General features: G+C 46.5%; 1 protein-coding gene across 1 annotated transcript in view; it reads right to left on the bottom strand.

Annotated features, from left to right (window-relative positions):
• The window catches only part of MMP24 (matrix metallopeptidase 24), a 47135-nt gene that overhangs the window by 7692 nt on the left and 18979 nt on the right, over positions 1 to 20464 (bottom strand). The window contains exon 5 of the mRNA XM_080354360.1: positions 9574 to 9735. Within this exon, the coding sequence (XP_080210486.1) occupies positions 9574 to 9735 (162 nt within the window). The remainder of the gene's footprint in view (positions 1 to 9573; positions 9736 to 20464) is intronic.

Raw genomic sequence — 20464 nt, 5'->3', positions numbered from 1 at the left:
GCAACTATTTTTATTTACTTTTATTCCAGGACTTTACTAAATGACATCAAATATTGCGCACAGAAATCCTTTAGATGAGGATTCTCTGTTAATAATTATTCTTGGAAAGCTGTCCACATGGAACAGATAAAAATATTATAGAATCACAGAATCATTTCAGTTGGCAGATATCATCAGGATCATCGAGTCCAGCCAGAACCTAACCTAACTCTGGCACTAACTCATGTCCCTGAGAACCTCATCTAAACGCCTTTTAATATACTTGATACTTGACACTGACTATACTTGATTCTGTGTATTTCTCATCTCCCTCTATTCTTAGCTGTTCAGTGCCCAGTATCTTAGCAGACCATAAGTTATTTTAAATAAAATTCCCAAACTGTGCTACTGCTCCTGCTAGTGCTCTGTGAATCTTCCCCAAACGGCACAAGCAGCTCTGCAGACATCGCCTGCCATGGGAGCAGCAGCGCTGGATGCCCTTGTCAGCCAAGAAATTTGCTTATCGGCTTGTTGGCCGAAGCTCAGCTGGTGGATGCACCTTTGGGGTGCGCCAGGACACTGCAGCTGCATACGGGCAGCACAGGGCACAGCCAGAGCTAATCCACAACCACCCCCTTCCCGAAACGCAGCCCGAGCGGGTGTCAGGTCCTCAGCACTCGACTGACTGCACCCCGTCCCTCGTCACTGCAGTACTCACAGGTACTCACGCACACTCGTCCGCTCAGGACCACAAGCGCTCACTTGCACTTGAAGCCCAGGAATGCTCTCCTGCTCTCCTACTCTCCCTCTCCCAGGGTGACTTTAGCCGCGATGCAGAAAGAAAAGCACAGAAGAGCCAGCTCTGTGTGCTGAACGCCAGCATTCCCGCCTGCCGAAATGCCCTGTTCCCGACGGTTCCTTCAGAGACAGCCCCACAACCTAACAGGCAGTACAGCCCTCTCCTGAGACCAAGCACAGCGCGTTACCCCAGCAGGAAAGCGCTCTCTCACAAAACTAAAATCCTTCTTGGTGGGGATTTCTGGACTGGCATTTCTGGGACTACGGGCTGCTCCAAGAATGGCAACTGCACACACACTGACGGGCAGAATCACAGCGCTTCCCGAAACCCTCCGGTAGCAAAAGCCTGTTTTCCTGTCACTGTCACTCAGGTGAGGTGTTTTTTGCCATTTGCTGATCCGGCTGCAGGTAAGTGACCGCGGGGTGAAGCCCCGGGCTGTGCAGAGGCGGCTCCTCCATGAGCTGGTTGAACTTCTGGGCCGGGCTGGTTGGACTGGGTCGGCACAGGGGGACGTGCTGCACAGGATGGGAATGGGGAATGTCCCAGGCCGATGTCACACAAGGCAAGTTCTGGTTTGTTTGGATGGGATGTGATGAGCACATTGTTCAACCCCTGCTTGGGTGAATTAAAGGAGCAGGAAACTGGTAACCTGACTTGGCTGCCAAAAATGGCACTTGGTGCCAATTACAGTACCTGAATAAATTAAGTTTGAAACCCAGTGATTTACATATTTGGTGAAGATAGGAAATGCCTGCATTAAGGAAAGAACAAGCAGTGACTTAGCGCACACTGCGGGTCTCTCATCAAACACGACGCCTGTGCTGCCATCCATGTGGCTTTGAGTGGATGTGTTTTGTAAATAACGTTGAGAAGAACTCTAATGCATGTCCTACATGATAGGATTCTCCTGCCAACAGACTGATACAATGATCATCTTTCCAAATGAGACTGGAGCACATTGCTACAGAAGCACAAGAGAGGTTTGTTCCCTCCCGTTGGCAAGAGGCTGCTGCACACTGACCAAGTCAAAAATGCATTTCTGTTGCCGTAGATAGATCAGAAAAGCCTCTTTTGTGGTCAGTTTAATTAATACAGTGGAGCAACTTCATCAGACGGCTATTTGGTAGTTTGCAGAAAACCTCCACCAGTTCCAGCACAGGACAGATCCCCGTCTTGTGAGAGGCGGCCAGGAGCAAACTCACAACCTGACTGTAAGGAGGACTCCAAAGAGCTCTGTTGCCTTTAAACACGGCGAGGTGTGCGGCAATCGGCAATGCTGAGAGGGGAAACTGTCTGGGACGGACTCAAGAAGTCACCGTGTGTTACGTATTCAAACTGCTCACAGAGTGTGAAAGGGAGTGATTGCCAAGTCGAGGCGGTTCTGCTTCTCAGACACAGCAAATGAACAGAAATGCTCAAATCAACAGCAGTTCTGGATTTCCAGAAATAACAAACCAAAACCTCCATGCTTTGAGAGGAGAAGAGAGCAGAATTAAGAGTTTTATAGGGATGGCCAAGAGCAGCAAGATAAGGACATGACATTCATTTTATCCCCTCTCTTTTAAGGGAAAAAAGGGTGAGACAGGAGTAATATCTAAAACAAATTATGATGAATGTGCCTGATGCATCACAAAGACACGACAGCAAGGTACAGAATAGAGACCACGGTATTGTGGTCATATGCTTAACATCTCATGACTTAACATCTCATGCATGATCGGGGTTACGAAAGATTCACTCCCTCTTCACAAGCGAGGAGCACTCGTGGACCAGGTCACAGCAACCGTGTGCAACTGTCTCATGCTCAACTTAGGTGCCCAAAGTCTGTCTCAGTCTTCTGTAAAGAAGAGCAAAGTTAAAATAGCACCTGCCACCCAGAGGACCAATGCAAAGGTTTTAATGAGCCCTAAGATGCCACTGAAACAGAATGCAGTAAACTTGCAGCAGCAGTTGGACATGCTGCGGTCAGGATGGCACAAATCAGCAACGAGTCAGGTGAACCAGAGATTTGCATTAACTGAAGCATTTGCTATAGCATCAGAAAGAGATCACAAGTCAGGACCGATGATGGAAGCTGGGCCACCACATGTCCTCATTGCCTGCCAGTGCCGGCAAACTGCTCTGAAGGAGGCGCCCAGCACTGACAAGACTCCCCACTTATTTTGCAGGTGGTTTTGCAACTTGCTTGGATACAGACCTGGTCCCTTCACTTCAAATATTCCTCTTACTGTCTTTCCCTGACAGCCATGGACATTTCCTTGCTATCTTTCTTGTTTTTATACATTGTGGGCCTTCTAATTTGTCCTGATTGAGGTATTGTCTCCTCTTGCAGGTATACAGATTGAATTTTTATCTTTAATCGCTTTGTCACAGAGTGAGGGCGAACTCACAGCTAAAGGTGGAAGGTCCTGCAGCTACGCACATGCGATGAGCAGAGGAGCACACATACATCATGAAAATCCTCGTGTCCAAGCGCTGGGCAGGCAGAATCTGCTCTGCAGTGAGGGGGATGGAAAGCAGAAGCACAGCCTGTCCACTGCTGAACAAAGACACTATCTTGTAAGACCTACGCCACTTCAGAGCACAACTTGGCATGAGAGCAGAATGAACAGACTCTATACAGTTTGCCACTCATTACTGTTTCCAGAATCTCATCACAGCGACCTCCCTCCAAAGCAGATGGCTAAAGGCAGAATGTAACAGGTTTATGAGCAGCAGAGATGACCGTGTGAACAAAGAGTTACTTAAGAGCTGCTGGCACCTTGGCATTTAGTACAGGAAATGATTACACCCACCACCGATATCACTAAGCAGGCAGCATCGCATGCAAATCACAGCCTCTATCACTGTGTTCCCAAGCAACTTCAGAAAATCAGTCAGAGCAAACCTCAGTGAGAGAAAAATTAAGTGAGAGAGGCTATCGCATGGGTCTGCAACTGGGCCTGAACCCAGTCACTAGTTATCGCACGTGATCCCAGCACCGGAGCCGAACCCCACCTCGCATGAACCTGCAGCCACTTCCACACAGGAAGCAGGTAAGAAACCTCCTGGAGCTGGAAACTCTGAGTTCTGGAGGAAAGTAAGTTGCTGGGACTTTACAGACACTGTGTGGAGAAGAAGATTTTCTTCCTCTCTATCACAAGCAAGGCAAAGAATATGTCAGAAAGCTTTGGGGTCACAGCAGATCACCTTCAGAGTGTGACTTCCACCACTGGCACTTAGCCTCCTCCCTTCATGCTTCCTCTGTCGCAGACCATCTGAATACCAAGGTGACCTGTGAAGATAACACAGAGAGAGGAGGCATTTAGGAGCCACTGTGTCGATAGTTGAGGACAAAATATAATTGTACTGTCCTCCTGGCTATTGACAGAGTGTTCCCTCAACTGCACAACACCTGCCTGGAGGCTCGGCATCCTGCCCGGCTCAGCATCGTCACAGCAGCGCCAGGCGAGCCAGGGGGCTCTCCAAGCCTGCAAGGGCACAGGATGCCCTTTCCTTTCAGATCAGGGGAGAAACTGATCCACCTGCAGACAAAGGCCTGTCTTTATCTTCTTAATATTCACTCCAAGGCTAGAACGATCAGCCAGACTACAGGCAGGCAGGGGTTTTGACTAACACACAGGGGTTTCTTGGTCGTGCAAAGCTGAGCTGCCTGCATGTTTCTGCAGGGCTGCGCCAGCTGTCCAGGCACACGGTTTCAAATCAAAATGCAGGATCCAAATGAGCCAGGGAGAGTGAAAGAAACCCACCTGGCTGCTCTGCAGACTCCAAGGCGGTGGAGAGAGGTTCCTGTTCATGTTAAATGAGGTAGCTGACAACAAGCTATCTCAGGGACAAGAGACAGTCTATTCACAACAGCTCAGAGCTCAGGAAGGACTCACTTCCCTTGCTTACTCAATAAACCTGTCCACAGAGCACATTGCACCCCAGTGCACTCTGGTGTGCAGAATAAGCCCCAGTGCCCCCAGCACCCCCAATGGCTGGGCAGTCGTGGCCCTCGTGATCATCACTGGGTGGCAGGAAAGTTTCTTGAGCCCTTCTCGCATAGACGTTCTCCTCTGGATGACCAGCAGCCACCCAGGTGACAGAGCACTCACCTGGGAGACAACTGTCCATGCCTGAAACCCCTGCTTGAAGCCAAAAGGAATGCTCTCCTCGGCACTCTAACCAGGCAGTTCACCTTGCGGTTGGGTTCTCTGCTTTGGGTGCAAGAAAACTGAGTCCAAAATTCCCAGGCTTAGGGAGGCAAATGATGAGAGTTTGGGGCTCTGCAAGATGCTCCAGCTATGGTACTTGCAGCCCGGCTCCTCCCGTGGCAAAGCTTTAGGAAGCCTGACATGCTCCACTGCAAACCAGAACATTTTTTTATACTGGGAGAGATCTGTAGGATGAGAGAAGCATTTCACCCCCAGCCAGAACATAAAGCAGTGTTTCTCCATCAGCTGAGAAACCTCCCAGGAGAGATGGGGCCCCTCCTCTGAGGACGGTGAGCACGATCGGCTCCCTCCCCTCCCACGGGGGCTGATGGGGACATGGGTGAGCTCTCCACGGGCAGGCGGGCCACAAGGACAGCACCGGGAACCAGGCAGCTACTCCCTGCCTGTTTTTCGGAGGAATGGGAATGGGGACCTGGCATACAGCAGCTGAGACTCGGTGGATGCACCAGAGGTGAGTCTGGTATTTCCTCCTGGGTTCAGCACAGACAGGAGGACAGGTGCAAATGAGGGGACGTAACATAGAGAGGGAGTGTTGAACCCCTGCAGCATGCCAGGGATGTGGCACCGGGGCAGATCCCTCCACCTCTCTTATTGCCACACGTTTTCCTTCCCCTGCCCTCCTACAAGTACAGCACCACGGGGTATGGACCCAAAAGTCACAGATCTTGCAGCTTCTATAGATAAGGTCTTGGATGTTACTCTGTTCTCTTCCCAAGTTCAAGAGGACATTATCAGAAAACAGCCCCAGGCCTAACAACAGCAAAGCTTGCTCTGATGGTCCCACTCACAATGCAGTGTCATGACGTGGAACATTTTGCACCAGGTTTTTCTGCTGTTTCCTCATGAGCCATCTCACACATACACATAGGTTACAAGGATCTAGGATTGCTCCATGGGCTGCCATTGGGAAAAGGGGAGGGAGGCTGTGAAACCCGTGTGTACTGAGGCCGGCACAAGGTGCTATTTGCTCACGGACACGGCCCTGCTGATCTGGTTCCTGCATGTCAGAGCTGCTGCTGTCTACTTCCTTGGCCAAGGGCTGGTGTGGTTTCATGACCACGCAGGACCTCAGCCCTCAAGGGATGGATGCAGCATGTACACTGGGCTGGGAACTCTGCTCCTGAGCTGCAGAAAAGATGTGTGAGGTTGACACATCCTCAATGAGGACCCAGATCCTTGAGGTTCTCTCCACGCTTAATGATTTGGTCTATCTTTAAGCGATGAGGAGACCTTTCCTTTGTGACCTTAGGCTTTGAAAGGGCCTCAAAGGTAACAGCCTGGCTTACCAGCTCCAGGCATCTGTGTAGACATGAGTGTTTTCCTGCACATCATGTCAACACCTCTGCTCCCCAGACACCGTGCCAGAAGAGTCACTGCTAACATGAAAGGCTGTTTCACTGTCTACTGCTAAAGGACAGGACGTGAAGAACAGGAGAAGCGGTGCTGATGGATGAGCAGTGCGTGCTGTGGGACAAGGCCACAGCTGAGCTTGTGTCCTTTCTCTATCTGCACTGCAGCCCTGACTTCAGCACCAGCAAAATTAAAAGAGGCAGTCAACTCAACAGAATATCCAGGGGACCGACATAATGTTATTATTGCCAGTTTAATTCCTTCCTGGGCATGTCAATTGTGACACGGGTACATAAGTACAATGGGAGATAGCCACCTGAAAAAGAAGTGCAAAGAACAGTATGATACCTCCTCATTTTATCATGGAACACGCTACCAGAAGCACTATCAGAAGACAGAAATAGTGCTGACTTGTCTTACAGTCTGCTCTGTCACACACGGTGAGCTGCTGGCCCTTTCATCGTTAGCCCATAAGTGGACATAACATTGACCCCATACTAACCAGCATGAAGCACAAACAAGAGTTCACATCACCTACTGTCTCTTTAGGTGAGTTTTGAAATAAATCCAGCAGAAAATAACTTAATAATTCAACAAATCACTATATGACAGATTTAGACATATTTCTTTTCTAATGGATAAACACAGATACAGCATAAAAGTACATTTGAAACACAACATTCTCAAAAGGAGACAAAATGGACTTAAGGTTTTGTAGAGCCTCTGTTCTTTTTTCTAGTAACTTCAGTGGAATGAAAAATTGGAAGTTTTAATTGAATTTATTTAAAAAAATATAGGACGTTATAGGACAGGCAGTGGCTCTGGCTCTGACTTATTCTGCATAATAGATTCCTAAATAATACATGTTGAGCACATGCTGCACTGTAGATAAGGTCAAAGCAGCAAGAAAGCAGGAGGGTTTGATTTTGGACAGGTGCTCTGGTAGCCTTTGGCATTCCCAAGGCACAACAAAGCAGATTGGCACTGCGGAAATAAAACATGTCAGTTGAACGTTCCTGCTGATGCCACGAGAAGGACATTTCAGCAGCCCTTACTCAGCCGTAAGGATATCAGATGAAAGGATCTGTTTTCGTATCTCCAGTTCCAGGGAGAAACACAACTTGCATTTTCCATCTTTTCTTTGTGAACCGTAAGAGTAAAACCCAGTTTTAAACCCAACTTGAGTTTTTAGACCATAACTCTGTACTAAGGGCTGAAATCTCTACCTGGGGAACCCAAGTTCCTAGTGCAGAAGCTGCTGCTTCTCCCGCAGGACTCGGTATCTCTACAACCACCATCGCCACTGCCAACCCACGGGCCTCAGGGGAGACTCTCGTGTGATTCCACGACAGCCAACGAACTAATTCCTAATTCCTGCCTGCACCGGGCAGTAATTCATTCACGCTGCTTTCTTTTTCAAGATGAGCTGAAATTTTAAGCACATTATGTTGCATAATAAAGAATCTTAACACAGTACGTGGCTAAAGTTTAACGTCACTACACGCGACAAACAAGCGGCAGTGCAGCGGTGCTGCTGAGCCCTCTGCTCCGTCACAGCGGTGCACGAGACGCCATCGGTGCTCTCGCAACTGTCAGGGCCCTGAGGACACTAACAGGCCTTAATGTCCCTGACCAGTGTCACCTGCACCCCCAGCCACAGGCCCAGCAGCCCCAGCTGAGCTCAGGCCTGGGCCCTGGGCCCGGCCCAGGCTGTGCTGGGGGAGCGCTGGGCCCAGCTCAGACACAGCTGATCCTGGTTTGAACCACTAATGTGAAGCAGCACGGCCGTCAATTCCTTATCTGCTCCCTTTCCAAAGAGGTATCTGAAAACAGAAACCAGTAATTTTTTCTTGATTGCACTTTCACTGTCAGCAATAAATTAAGATTCTTTTTTTTTTCTTTCTGATTAGTTAAAGTTCACAGGAACTAATTCAACATTTCAAAATAGAACCAGTGTAATGCCATTTTAGCAGCTTTCAAAAATGAAAACTTAGGTATATTATTTAATGCAAATTTAATAGTAGCACTTTGTTTCAAAACCATTCAGAGTTTGTTATCCTGAGTATTTGAACACATACTATGTTAAAGTACACCATGGGACATACCATATGACAATGGCCATGCAACTTCATCCAGGTAACGAACAATACAAAGAAATCTTCAGCTGCACGAATGCGAAGAGCCAGTTCCCCCTGGGTGTACCTCAAGCCATCCTGTGCTGGACTTATCTTAATGCTGGACTTCACTTGGATATCTGCCCCACGGTGAGATGAACCAACTGCACTGTACAAATGCCTGTTTTTCCCATTGTCCAGACAGCAGCCAGGGAAACTGGCCCAGAGAGAGATTTCTCTTCTTTAGGCATCTATGTTTGAACACACAAATCTCATTCGAGTCCCCCCCCCCCCAAAAAAAAATAATCAGATTGAATCAGTTGCTCTGTGCTACACTTTTTAAGTAACCTCTCTGTCAAACTTTCCTCAAATAATGAAATCAGGGATGTTTGACAAGACCTGTTTTCCATGGGCTGCCACCGACCGTATCCATTGGCATCTTCCAGCTCAGCCTCCCCTTCATTGTGGCTCCTAAAACTTGTGTTTCCCTCTGCTCCCAGAGCCTCCTTCAGCCAATAATTCTCTGAAAACCCCTGTCCTCACACCCTGGCACCCGTTACCCTGTCACACGGTGCCACATCACCTCCAGCCCCTTGCTTTTCTCCCATAATCCCTCCACCTCCTTTGCTCTCTCTTTTCCTTAAGCCCGTATCTTTCTGGCACATGTACAACAACATTCAGCTGAAGAGTAAAAGAAGTCAAGTCTTCCCTAAGAAGATCCAAACTTTTTTTTTTTTCTGTGCCTTCTATATATGGAGAAAAAGATGAGTGCATAAACATCTTTTACCTTTCCTTGATGTTCCATGTTCTTCACATTCCTCCCCTCTATTTGCCTGTTTTTCCCTTTCTAGTGCTCCTTGATATCAGGGACACAGCAAGGGATGGAGCAGCAGTGAGATCAGAGACCTTTGGTTACCCTGACTTGTGCAAAGATCTTGCACCGGCACAGTTGTTTGACCCTTGGCTGTGGATCAAGGGCTTTCAACAGTTCACGGTTCAGCTATGCAGGAAATCCCACCAGCTGTGAGCATTTGGGGGGCTACCTGTCTGCAGCTGTGAAATGCTCACTAGACTCGAGCTCAGTGTAAGTAGATGAGTAGACAGTGTTGCTCACCATAGATTTTCTGAATTCCTTGGAGGTCATCCTGGGGCAGTTTGAAGTTGTGTGTTTCCATGTACTGGTAGAAAGGAGCCATGATAGCACTGGGATCATTGGAGTGTTCCAGCCCCAGCGCATGTCCCAGCTCATGGACGGCCACCAGAAAGAGATCGTTCCCTGCGGAAGGAAGGGACAGCCGGGTTAGCACACAGCCACAGCCTGACGCAACCTCAAGCCCCACTTCCTCGTAAAGCAAGAAGTGAACTCTTAGCTGTCCTATTGCACAGCAGGTCACAGTGCCAGGGTAAGCTCCTGAGGTGGTTTTAGCCCTGAAAGTCCATGCAGGTTTTATGGTCATTGTCACAGAATGTGCAGGAGGCTGCTTGCCCATGAGCACCCATCCCCATGAGCACCCTCAGCCAGGGTGCATGGAGCGTAAGGATACAACTGCAGACTCTTTTGTAGAGGCTTTACAGAAAATGGCCAACAAAACAGACGGCTCTGATACCATTGCCTCCTTACTGGGAGCTGCCAGGAGAGGTGAGAGCACTGCCAGTGTGGGAAGGGAGCTTTGTCCTCCTTCTAAGTCCTCCGGTGCTGTGCTCTGACCTGAGCTGGACTACCAAATCCTACAGGAGATCTGTAAGGCACCTGGTAAGACAGGAGGAAGGACAGAGGAGACCAGGGCTGACACCCATGTAGTACTTGGGACAACCCCATCTCCTCTAGCACAGGCTCCTCAACGTGCTTTTACTTTGCTGGCCTCCTGGCACTGCTGTGTCTGCGGGAGGACGTGAGCACCAGCACCACCATTCTGCAGAGCCACACAGGGAAAGGCTGGGTTGGATCCCAATGGGAGGAAGGAGGAGGAGGAAGGAGAGAAGGGACATGCTCCTCACAGGAGGTTGAGGAGCCCTGTCTGGTCCAGAAGCTGGAAGGAGTGCGAAGCAGGGGTACCTGTGCTACAGGCATGTATTCCTCTTCAGTCCCATGGAGCTGGGACCCTCATCTCCTTGACCTACTGTGGTTCCTGGATGTCCTGCTCCATGAGGGCACCTTGACATGGGCCATGCTGTGTGAGGGATGAAGAGACAGCCAACAAGGACAGATGCCAGTCTCCCCACACCAATAAAATGCCTGAGCCCTCAATTCTGCCTGAATCAGGTTTCTCTGCTTTTTTTGGCAAGGCACTTGGCACTTTGGCAGCGGCAGCTCGATGGCTGCTTTGCAGCATCTCCAGGCAGCACATCTCCGCTGCATCTCCAGACTGCACCTGTCTTAGAGGTAACAAAGTCCCGTTTTGTGTAGACAGCTGAGCTCTCCTTAGAACAGGAGTTGCAACAGTGATTCACATAGAACTACCTCCACTTTTTAAATAGTTATTGCTTCACTGGTACCCATAAAAACATGACACCCTAGGTTGGGGCACCTGCAAGTCTCCACAGCGGGGTGCTTTGCCAGCATCTCAAGATACCTCAAGCCAGTAACCAACAGTGCTCAACCGGTCATACATACCCCAACAAATGGTTAAATGGTCTAAACATGTGAGCTGGAGGGCGTAAACACCTGAATACACAAGACATGTTAAAATATATGAATATACAAATGCATTTCAAATATGTGTTCAAATGCATATGTTCAAATACATATGTAGGCTAAAATTTAGCCAAGTATGTATTTAAAATTCCAGAATTTCTGTATTTGGGAAATCCAAATGGGGACTTGATAATTTTTTCTCATCTGGTGTCAATAAAGTCAATAAAACATGCAACAGCGTAGTATAAAATGCATTAAGTAGTTTCACAGTAAAGTTTGGAGGACTGATCACTCTTCATGGGTTTTCAAAACCACTCAGGCTTAGAAGATGCAGCAATTTGCAAAAGCTACTAAAAGACCCAAAGACCTGCTGAAAAATAAATGGACTTACTCTCCTAATATCACTTGAATGCTCATGAAAGCATAATTTTCATTGCTGCCACAACCGCCCATGCATGGAAGTCCATGGTAGAAATCCCTCAGGACAGAGCTGACTTGTATCAGAAGAGCCTCACCGAAGTCGACTTTCACCACAGGCTCACAGGCTGAGCCCACGTGCTTGGAGACCTTTTCCCTCACCAATTTGGTGGCATTTTCCCTCTTGCTGAAGTATCCCAGACAGCATGCCAAGAACTTGTCTCTGTGTAAGTCTACATACAAATCTATGTAAGCTACTCACCTCTATGTGTTAAACCTTTATCAGGAACATAAGATCAGACACCATCTTCATTTAAATTAGTCTTAAATAGCCTTCAGTCACTTGTTTCTGCCCAAAACAAATGCCGGCCCATTTTACAGCTGGAAAACAGAATCACACAGACTCACAGAACGGCTGAGGTTGGAAGGCACCGCTGGAGCTTGTCTAGTCCATACTGCCAGCTCAAGCAAGGTCAAGTAGAGCAGGTTGTCCAGGACTGCATTGTCAGGTTTTGAATTTCAAGCTTTTTTATTGGGAAGCCCATACATTGCACTCCAGATGTGCTGAGCAGAAAGGAAGGATCATCTCCCTTGTCCGGCTGGCAACACTCTTCCTAACGCAGCCCTGGACACTCTCGGCCTTCTGTGCTGCAGGGGCACAGTGCTGACACATGGTCAACCTGGTGTCTGCCAGGACCCCCAGGTTCTGCAAAGCTGTTTTCCAGTCTGTTGGCCACCAATAAAGCCCATGGGCAGAGCTCCGCACTTCTCTTTGCTCAACTTCATTAAGTTTCTGTCAGCCCATTTCTCCAGCCTCTCAAGGTCTCTCTGAATGGCAGCATCACTATTTAGTATATCAACCACTCCTCCAAATTTTATATAACCTTTGAACTTGCTGAGGGTACATTCGGATGTATCATTGAGGTCATTCATGAAGATATTAAACAGTAGTGACCTCATTATTGTCCCCTCTGACACATACCCTGAACTCCACCACCTCATGGTTGCTGCTGCCAAGGATGCTACTGATCTTCACACTACCCATCAGTTCTTCCTTTTTAAGCATCAGGTCCAGCAGATCACACAGTTTTGCTGGTTCCTTGATCACCTGTGAGACAACCAGGAAGAGATCTGAGATGATCACTAAGCCCAGAAAGATGACGGCTCATACCTGAGGAAGCACGTCAACAACCACGCCTGGCCAGCTCTCCCACTATGGAACAGAAATGCACCTTCTCCTAGTTGTCCTTAAGAAATATCTGTATCTGGAGATACAGACAACTACGGAAAACAGCTGCTGCTGTCCTGTTTTACAACACCATTTTGACCGACAGCTGTGTGTGAGGATGCCACAGAGCACTGAAAATTGTGGCTGGGGAGCTCTGCTGCCTTGCATCTAGAGGAAAAGGGACTCACTGAGAGACGGACCTTCCCAGTTCCAGCACAGCCAGAGGACAGGTCAACACTGGAGTGGAAGAGCTTGTTTTTGTAAATGGTACAGAACTTCATAGCATGGAAGGAAAAACGTTGTTCATGTTCTTTTCAAAGGGCGGGCTAGGATTTGCTCTGAAAAGAAAACATCAAGGTGTGAAAGCCTTGCCTGGGTGCGCTTATCTCCTCGCACAGCCCGAGCTGGGAGCTGCGGCGGCTCTTTGTGCTCTGTGACCCGCTGCTGTTTGAAACCGTCCACTCAGCCGACCGGAGCAGTCCTGACAGGAGCCGGTACGCCCCCATTGTTTCTGCTGGTTCTTGAGTGTGCAGTGAGGTCTCTGACCTTCATGTTCTCCACAGCTCACGTCCAAACAGCACTTTTAATCATGCCCATCTTCTCGGAGCAAGATTCAGAAGGGAGAACAAACAGCCCAGCTTGACACTTCGCTACTCATATAGAAACAAGGTCAGGCAACCAGATGAAGCTCCTTAATTTCCTGTTCAACTCCATCCCGCAAGACCAAGTAACATGTAAAACTTGTATTCAGTGTGTAACAGCCACCTGGGTAAGACAGGAGGGTGAAGAAGGATGGACCACCCTTGCTTTACATGTGCAGGGAATGGTCCCAAGAGAAATGCAACAATTTATGCTCCCATGCACCATCTGTACAAAATAACCAGGTCTGGTCAGAGACCGGCCTGAGCTTTCTCCTTCCCAATTCTCAGGAGGCATCCAGGCCACCAACGAGCACCAGAGGGAGGATGAGCCTGGAAAACTGGGGTAGCTTCCTAAGCTGGTTCATTGGGTGAGACAGTTTGACCTGCTATGCTAAAACATAAACACACACAGTTAATTTAGCTTTAAAGTTGCTGATGTGTTTTCCTTACCAAAAAGCTATCACCAGAGAAAGTTATACCTGAGGACACACTTATAACAATATAAAAGCATCACCTGTTACTACACCAAACCGGCTGAATGCACTGCTTATCTGACATCCAGCTTAAAAGCTCTATGCTCCCCACAACCTGAAATATACTTTTTAGTTGAATTTTCTTAATTAAAAAGAATCTAAATTTGTGCTCAGAATAAGCCTCCTGTTAGGTGATGTATTCCCAGTTGAGCTAAATTGCAATATAATCACACATCAAAACCAGCTCTTGGTTAAGCACTCTCCAATTGTTTACAATATAATACCTTTCCCTGTAGAGGTAAGAAACACACGGTTTGTTGCAACAACACAGAGAACAATGTAGTCACAGATAAACTGATCTATGGATGATCTTCCTTCTTGTCATGAACTCCATCACTCCTGCTTCTCTGATTTTCATCTTCAGCTGGAAAAACAGCTGTTCAATCAGACAACAGACATCTTGAGAAAGGTTTTCATTTGCGAAACTGCTAGTATACACCTTCTTGTAGTTGCATCCATTTTAATCACGAAAATCCATATCAAAACATTTTATTTGGCTAATAACTCATTGTGTAGTAGGGTATCCAATTGCTGGAGGTTGGAGAAAACACTCATTTAATGCCTCTCAGTTGACAGTAATAGGTCACAGGGATACTATTATGGCAATGTTGTGGTATTACTGCCGGTGTGTATCCCTGAGCACGACAGCTGCATATGAAGCTGCAATGAGAGTAGGCGGGCTCTGTAGAGCACCCAGCGCAGTGAAAATTCAGGACTGTACACAAGTACAAATAATAGTGTATATCTGATTAATAATAAAAAAACAACTGTACATCTCTGCCCTTTGTCATATTAGTTTTATATTTTATGAACATGGCAACACATCTACACACTGCAGTTTACTCAGACATAATTAAAAAAGACATAGGAAGGTTAAATGTTGAAATTTTATTAAAGAATGATACTGAAGGAATCAGATCATTGGTTGTGACAACAGCATGCCTAGGATAATTACAGAAAAGCTGGTGTGAACTAAACGTGCTTTAAACACACCAAAATGTTCCCTTCCACTCCAACTGTCATGTAGAAACACCTGCTTTCCAAGCACAACTTAAAGAAGCTTTAGGGCTACTCTAAGCTATGCCTTGGTTCTTGCACCTTCAGGCCTGGAAGGTCTGAACGGCTCAGCAGAAGAACGTGTCATTGTTCTGCACTCCTCCATTCACCTCCACGACAGGCACAGCTCAGGAAAAGCTTTTCAAGCTTCTGAAGACCCTGAAGAAGTGGTGATACTGCTCGTCCATTTGTTTGCGTCAAATGAGAGGTGGAAAACAGCTTTCCTACCTAGAAAGGAAGAAAAGTACACGTTAAAAAGAACTAGAGGTTTAGTTTTGTTCATAAACTAGTATCATTATTAATGCAGCGATTAATATCTTAAGGACTTCATGAAAACTCAAGAGTGTCTTTAAACAGCCTCACTGGAGGAAAAGGGAATAACATGCAGTCTGAACCAGAAATTGTGCTGCAGCCACTTTAACAAACTGATCTCCATGAGATGAGTGACTGCAGGACACAGAACCACCTTGTGTTGTAGTCATCACAAAAGACAGGTGGTTTGCCTTATTGTCCCCAAAGGGCAGCGAGCAAGCGAACGAGGCCTCTTGGTTGTGTCACACACCTGACATAGGCGCTGAAGTCAGAGCGTTCTGCTCAAAGACGGTCCCTTATCTTTCCAAAGTGTAGGTTGTAATCCAATAAGCAATTCAATACCAAAGCATTACCAATCCTAAAATGAAAATTCCTATTTGCCTATAACATATCATTTGCTTATAGCATATCATTCTCTAGGCTGACAGAAGAGGTGGGAAAGAAAAGAAAAATACTCATAAAAGCATGGAAAATGTAGATAGGACTTTTATTCTATCAGTCTTAAAGCAAAACTACACTGGTGGTTTTATTTTTTTGAAGTATTTAAATATGATTCGGTCTAGCAACAGAACTTAGTACTTGCCCCAGCTGTGGAACAACTGGAAGGTGACTACAGAAAACCAAACCAAAACCAAACAGATTTTGCAGCTGGCCCAGTGTGTTCCAAAGAGTTCCTGGCACACACAGCGTGGGTACAAACCAGTTTGCGCTGTTTGGGAACCTTTTTTTGCCAGTCAGGTTGAAATTATATTTAAGTCCTAGTGCTGGCAACAGAGCAGGTGCTGTTCTGGACACTACGAGAGCAGCTCTTTGCCACAAAGAGGGTGTTTTGTACCTAGGACAGAGATTGTCCTTGTCCTCTCCAGACACAGAAAGTCCCTGACGGGGCTGCAAAGACTGAGCAGGACTGAGAAGTAAGAGAACGGTGATGTAAAAGACGTTCCCCCTGCTTCAATGAGAATTCATGGTGGATTTGGGTAGAGCAGGCAAGGAGTACTAGTTAACGTGTCCTCAAATCTCGTGTTCTTCAGAAACACGAGAGAGAAAAAACCAAAAAGTAGTTTAAACAGCTCCCAAGCCTGTCACTTGGTTGTGATGTCAAGATCTAGAGGACTGGGTGACACTTCAGTGCTGACGCTGCAATGAGCAGCAAACTCTTAGAGGATTAATCACAGAATCACAGACTGGCTGGAGTTGGAAGGGCCCTCTGGAGATCATCCAGTCCAAGCCACCTGCTAGTCTGTATTTTTATTTATTCTCTTCCTGAACGCCTGTTATTTTACTGCTCTCCCCTTCAGCAAAGGGAATGCAGCAAGTTTATCAGAGATACCACTGCATTTTGGCTCGCTTCACGTCATCTGTTTCTGCTCTACAAAGGCAGGCAGCACAAAGAACTTCTTGGCTCACCTTGATTCTCATGACCTGCCTTCTTGGCAGTTGGGTTTTTCTTCCTTTTTAAGGGAATAAGACATAATTTTGATCCCTGTTGGCTCCTTCCTAGGAATTTCAGAGCATCACATTCTCTGTGGAAAGAAGTAAAATATTTCACTTTGATTATACAGAAATCAATAGCATTCCAAATACCTACACAACCACATTCATACTGTGTATTAAATAATTACTGACAAAAGCACCGGAAAATCATTTTCTTTCTAGAACACTGTGAACATCAGGTGTATTTACAAGCACATTGTTTTGAAAGTAGAATTTGCAGGTGATCCTTCTTAATGAATTTCAGCTGTAATCAATAATTATCCCTGTCTGTCCTGTACTTTCAAATCCAGGCTGCCCTGGCACAGCAGGACTGTAATGTCACTTCTATGTGTGTATAACGACAACATTTACAAGAAAAGAAAGCACTACTTACAGAGATGCTGTCCGGCAGCAAAGAAGAAGGATCTGCAGCCAATCCTCCGCAGGTGCAGGCCGGCTTCCTCTCTTCGCTTTCACAAAAGACCTTTAATTTGCAAGTGCTCTATTTACAGCCTTGGGTGTTTGGACTGACGTGCCTCAAATTGTTGCCGATTTAAGCCACTTGACTTTATTTCTCTTTACTGTGGCTGGCTGTCGTGAGCCCACGTGTCTATACGGTTGCTCAAATTTGGTTCAATGTTAGCAGGTGATTTTAGAGAACTCTGGTTTATGGGAACAAGTCTCCCTGAGCAGTTACAGGATGGAACCAACGTTAAGTAGGTATGTTCTAGAGACCAAACGCTGAACTGGTCTCCGTCAATGAGCAAAAGTACTGACCGACAGCGTGACCTGGTGAAGTATCATTAAAAGACTTGATAGAATAAATTGAAATTTTAATACAAGCTGTGCACCACTTCCAACATCTATATGAAAGCCTTTCAGAGAACAGGTCTTCTGAGTCAAAGGACACGTGGGTAACTTCAAAGCAGCTCTGATTTTCGCTCTGAAAAATATTGATGCTCCTTTTCAACAACAGTGCCAGAAGCCTGAAAAATAATGATGGATTCAAAATGCCATTTGTTAGAACAAAAGTCTTTAGATGTGGAGATGTTCCGTACCTGAGAAATCAGAGAAAGAACATTTTAAAAAGTATTTAACAGCCAAATAGCACAAAGATTATAAGCGCACCATGTTGCGAGTACACGTGCTCTCTGTCAAGCTGCTCGTTATACTGATACTTCATAAACTGGCTTTGCTGGCCTCAGCATTTCCATAGAAAACAAGCATGAAAAAAGTGGTAAAGTAAGAAAGGAGACAGAAAGCAAGACAAAACGCAGAGGAAATAAGAATGAATAGAGGATAAAAGAGTACCAAGTTCTGGCAATGTGCTGGGTGAAGGTACCGGGTTCAGGCCACACTTGGGTTTTCAGCCAGCGTGCACTGTGCCCGTACAAGTCAAACAAGCAGGTTGCAAGTTATTATTATTATAGAAAGCCAGCCTAGAAAAGTGGATAGACCAAGACAATGTCGAAAAAAGGAGCAACAACTGGCTGTTCGTTCCTCTTTGTCCCCTCCCTCCACACAAAACATCGTGATTGTCATCAAACAAATCAAATAGGATAAGAGAACGTTTAGTCGGCAATGTTTCCAAAGTGACTGGAAACACTTGGAAGTCTTTGATAATAAAGAACTACCTGACCAGGTAAAAAAAATGCCAAATCTACTTACGCATACACCTCGATACTAGAGAATCTGGTATATATTGGTGCCTAACACACATTCAGTGTTTAGATGATTCATCTAGTAAGTCCTTACAGAAACCTTGTCCTTGCATTTTAAAAAGGTAGCAATAAGAGGTGGTACTTCAAAAATGTCAAAACATCTGGCAAAAAATATTGCCAGCTACCTTTTAACTTCAGCATTAAAAGATCCCTGGTTTTAGAAGGGAATTTGGTGATAAAAAAGAGAATTTTATGAGCCGAGCACCTCGTAACAGCTCAGAGCTGCCACGAGTAGTAACTCCAATTTGCTCTTAGGTTCTAGGAATTAAAATTCTGTCTGTTCGGCAATGCTGAAGAATCACAGAAAACCTCGGACTGAAAGGCACGTCTGGAGGTCGAGTTTAACTCTCTGCTTCAAACAGGGCTCATCTCAAAACTCCAGCGGGTTGCTCAGAGCATCAACCAGCTCAGCGTTGAATGCGCTGCTGATGAAGAATTACGTTCCTTCCGCCCAGGCGGGGTTTTCCTTGTTGCAGTTTGTGCCCATTGCCCTTCACTCCTTTCTCTGTTCACCTCCAAGCAGAGTGCGGCTCTGCCCTCCCTGTAAATCCCCTCAGTTAGATGCTTCCTCCCCATCCTCCTCGCTAGGCTGAACAAGCCCAGTTGCCCCAGTTCCTCCTCGCTCCAGTCCCTCATCAGCTCCGTGCTCCTGCACTGGACTCTTCCCAGTTTGCTGACACCCGGAGGCCCCAACCACCACACTCCATTCTTGTTAAAACCAAAACATCACTGGTTTCAGCCGTGCACTACAGACCAAAGTGGAGCTGCCTTTGCAAACAGATCCGGCTAAGGAACAGGAAAATCCTGCTGGATGAAAGTAGTGAAAAGGAGCAAGAAGAAAAAAAAAAGGCAAAGAGAACAACAGGCAGAAACGAACAGGTTTGAAGAAATAAAGCTCTACCCAGAATGTAGACACACAATAGTGCTGCTGTGGTTTTGTGATTCCGATGTGCATCTTGCAGCGGAAAGGGCAGCACCCTTCATCCTGCCCCCGACACCCATGTCTACCTGCTCTTCCATCTGAGCCCAAGAGCGGGGGCAGCTCTAAGGTAAACCAGATCAGGAGAAAGGAAGAGAAAGACAAACAATATTTAGCTATATCTGTTCCCCATCTGGTTCACACTGTGCCCACTTCAACCTTCCCCTGGTTCAAAGGGGAAGAAACAGAAAGAGGCGCTGGGAGAAACCTGCCAGCGATGGGGGAGGTGTGGGCACCATCCCTTGTGCTCCACTTAAACTAAGTGGAGACCTAAAGCATCTGAGGGCGGACCTAGAGCACTAGTCTGCAAACTGAGTTTCAGAAGCTGAGATTGAAAAGCATGGTACTTGAATATTGTTTCTCATTCAAGGTCAAATTATCTATCCCTCCAAGATCCAGGAATCTGAACCGGGAAAGCCATACTCCTATTCCATAAGACAGTCTGTAGAACAAGAACCTGTTCTAGGTAGACACAGTCCATAAAATACAACAACATTGCTCAGTATCTGTGGATTTTTTGAGCAGAAACCTTCCATATTGCATCTCTAATGTCCTTCTAAGGTATTCAAAACAAGTAAGTAGATTTAAGTATTCAGACATGACAGCAAAGGCAATGAGTACAGAAGCATAGGACATCCTCCATAAGACACCCGAGATGGACCAAAGGGATACAGGCAGGGTCAGTGATCTAAATGGGACGCACTCCAAGCAGGGGCACCACTGCAGCAGGAAATCTGGAAGTGTCCTGGCAATTTTAACAACTTTGTAATCATAGCAGGAATAAAAAGAGTTCCAGGACATTCAGGTTCAAGCTCAAATTAATTTGACGCACCTGAATTCTTAATAAGAACAGCCCAAGCTGGGACAGGAGTGGCTCTCAAAGCTTGGCTAAACGCCTGTGTTTGTGCAACTGAATTCCAGTGGCAAGAGGATCCTGTCTTCAGGAACAGGAATACAGACAGCAAGAGAATCAAGGTTTGTGATATTAATACTGTCAGGATAGAAAACCA

This window comes from Nesoenas mayeri, assembly GCF_963082525.1.
Source record: "Nesoenas mayeri genome assembly, chromosome: 16".
In the NCBI taxonomy this organism is placed as follows: domain Eukaryota; kingdom Metazoa; phylum Chordata; class Aves; order Columbiformes; family Columbidae; genus Nesoenas; species Nesoenas mayeri.
This window is presented reverse-complemented; position numbering and strand designations above follow the sequence as displayed.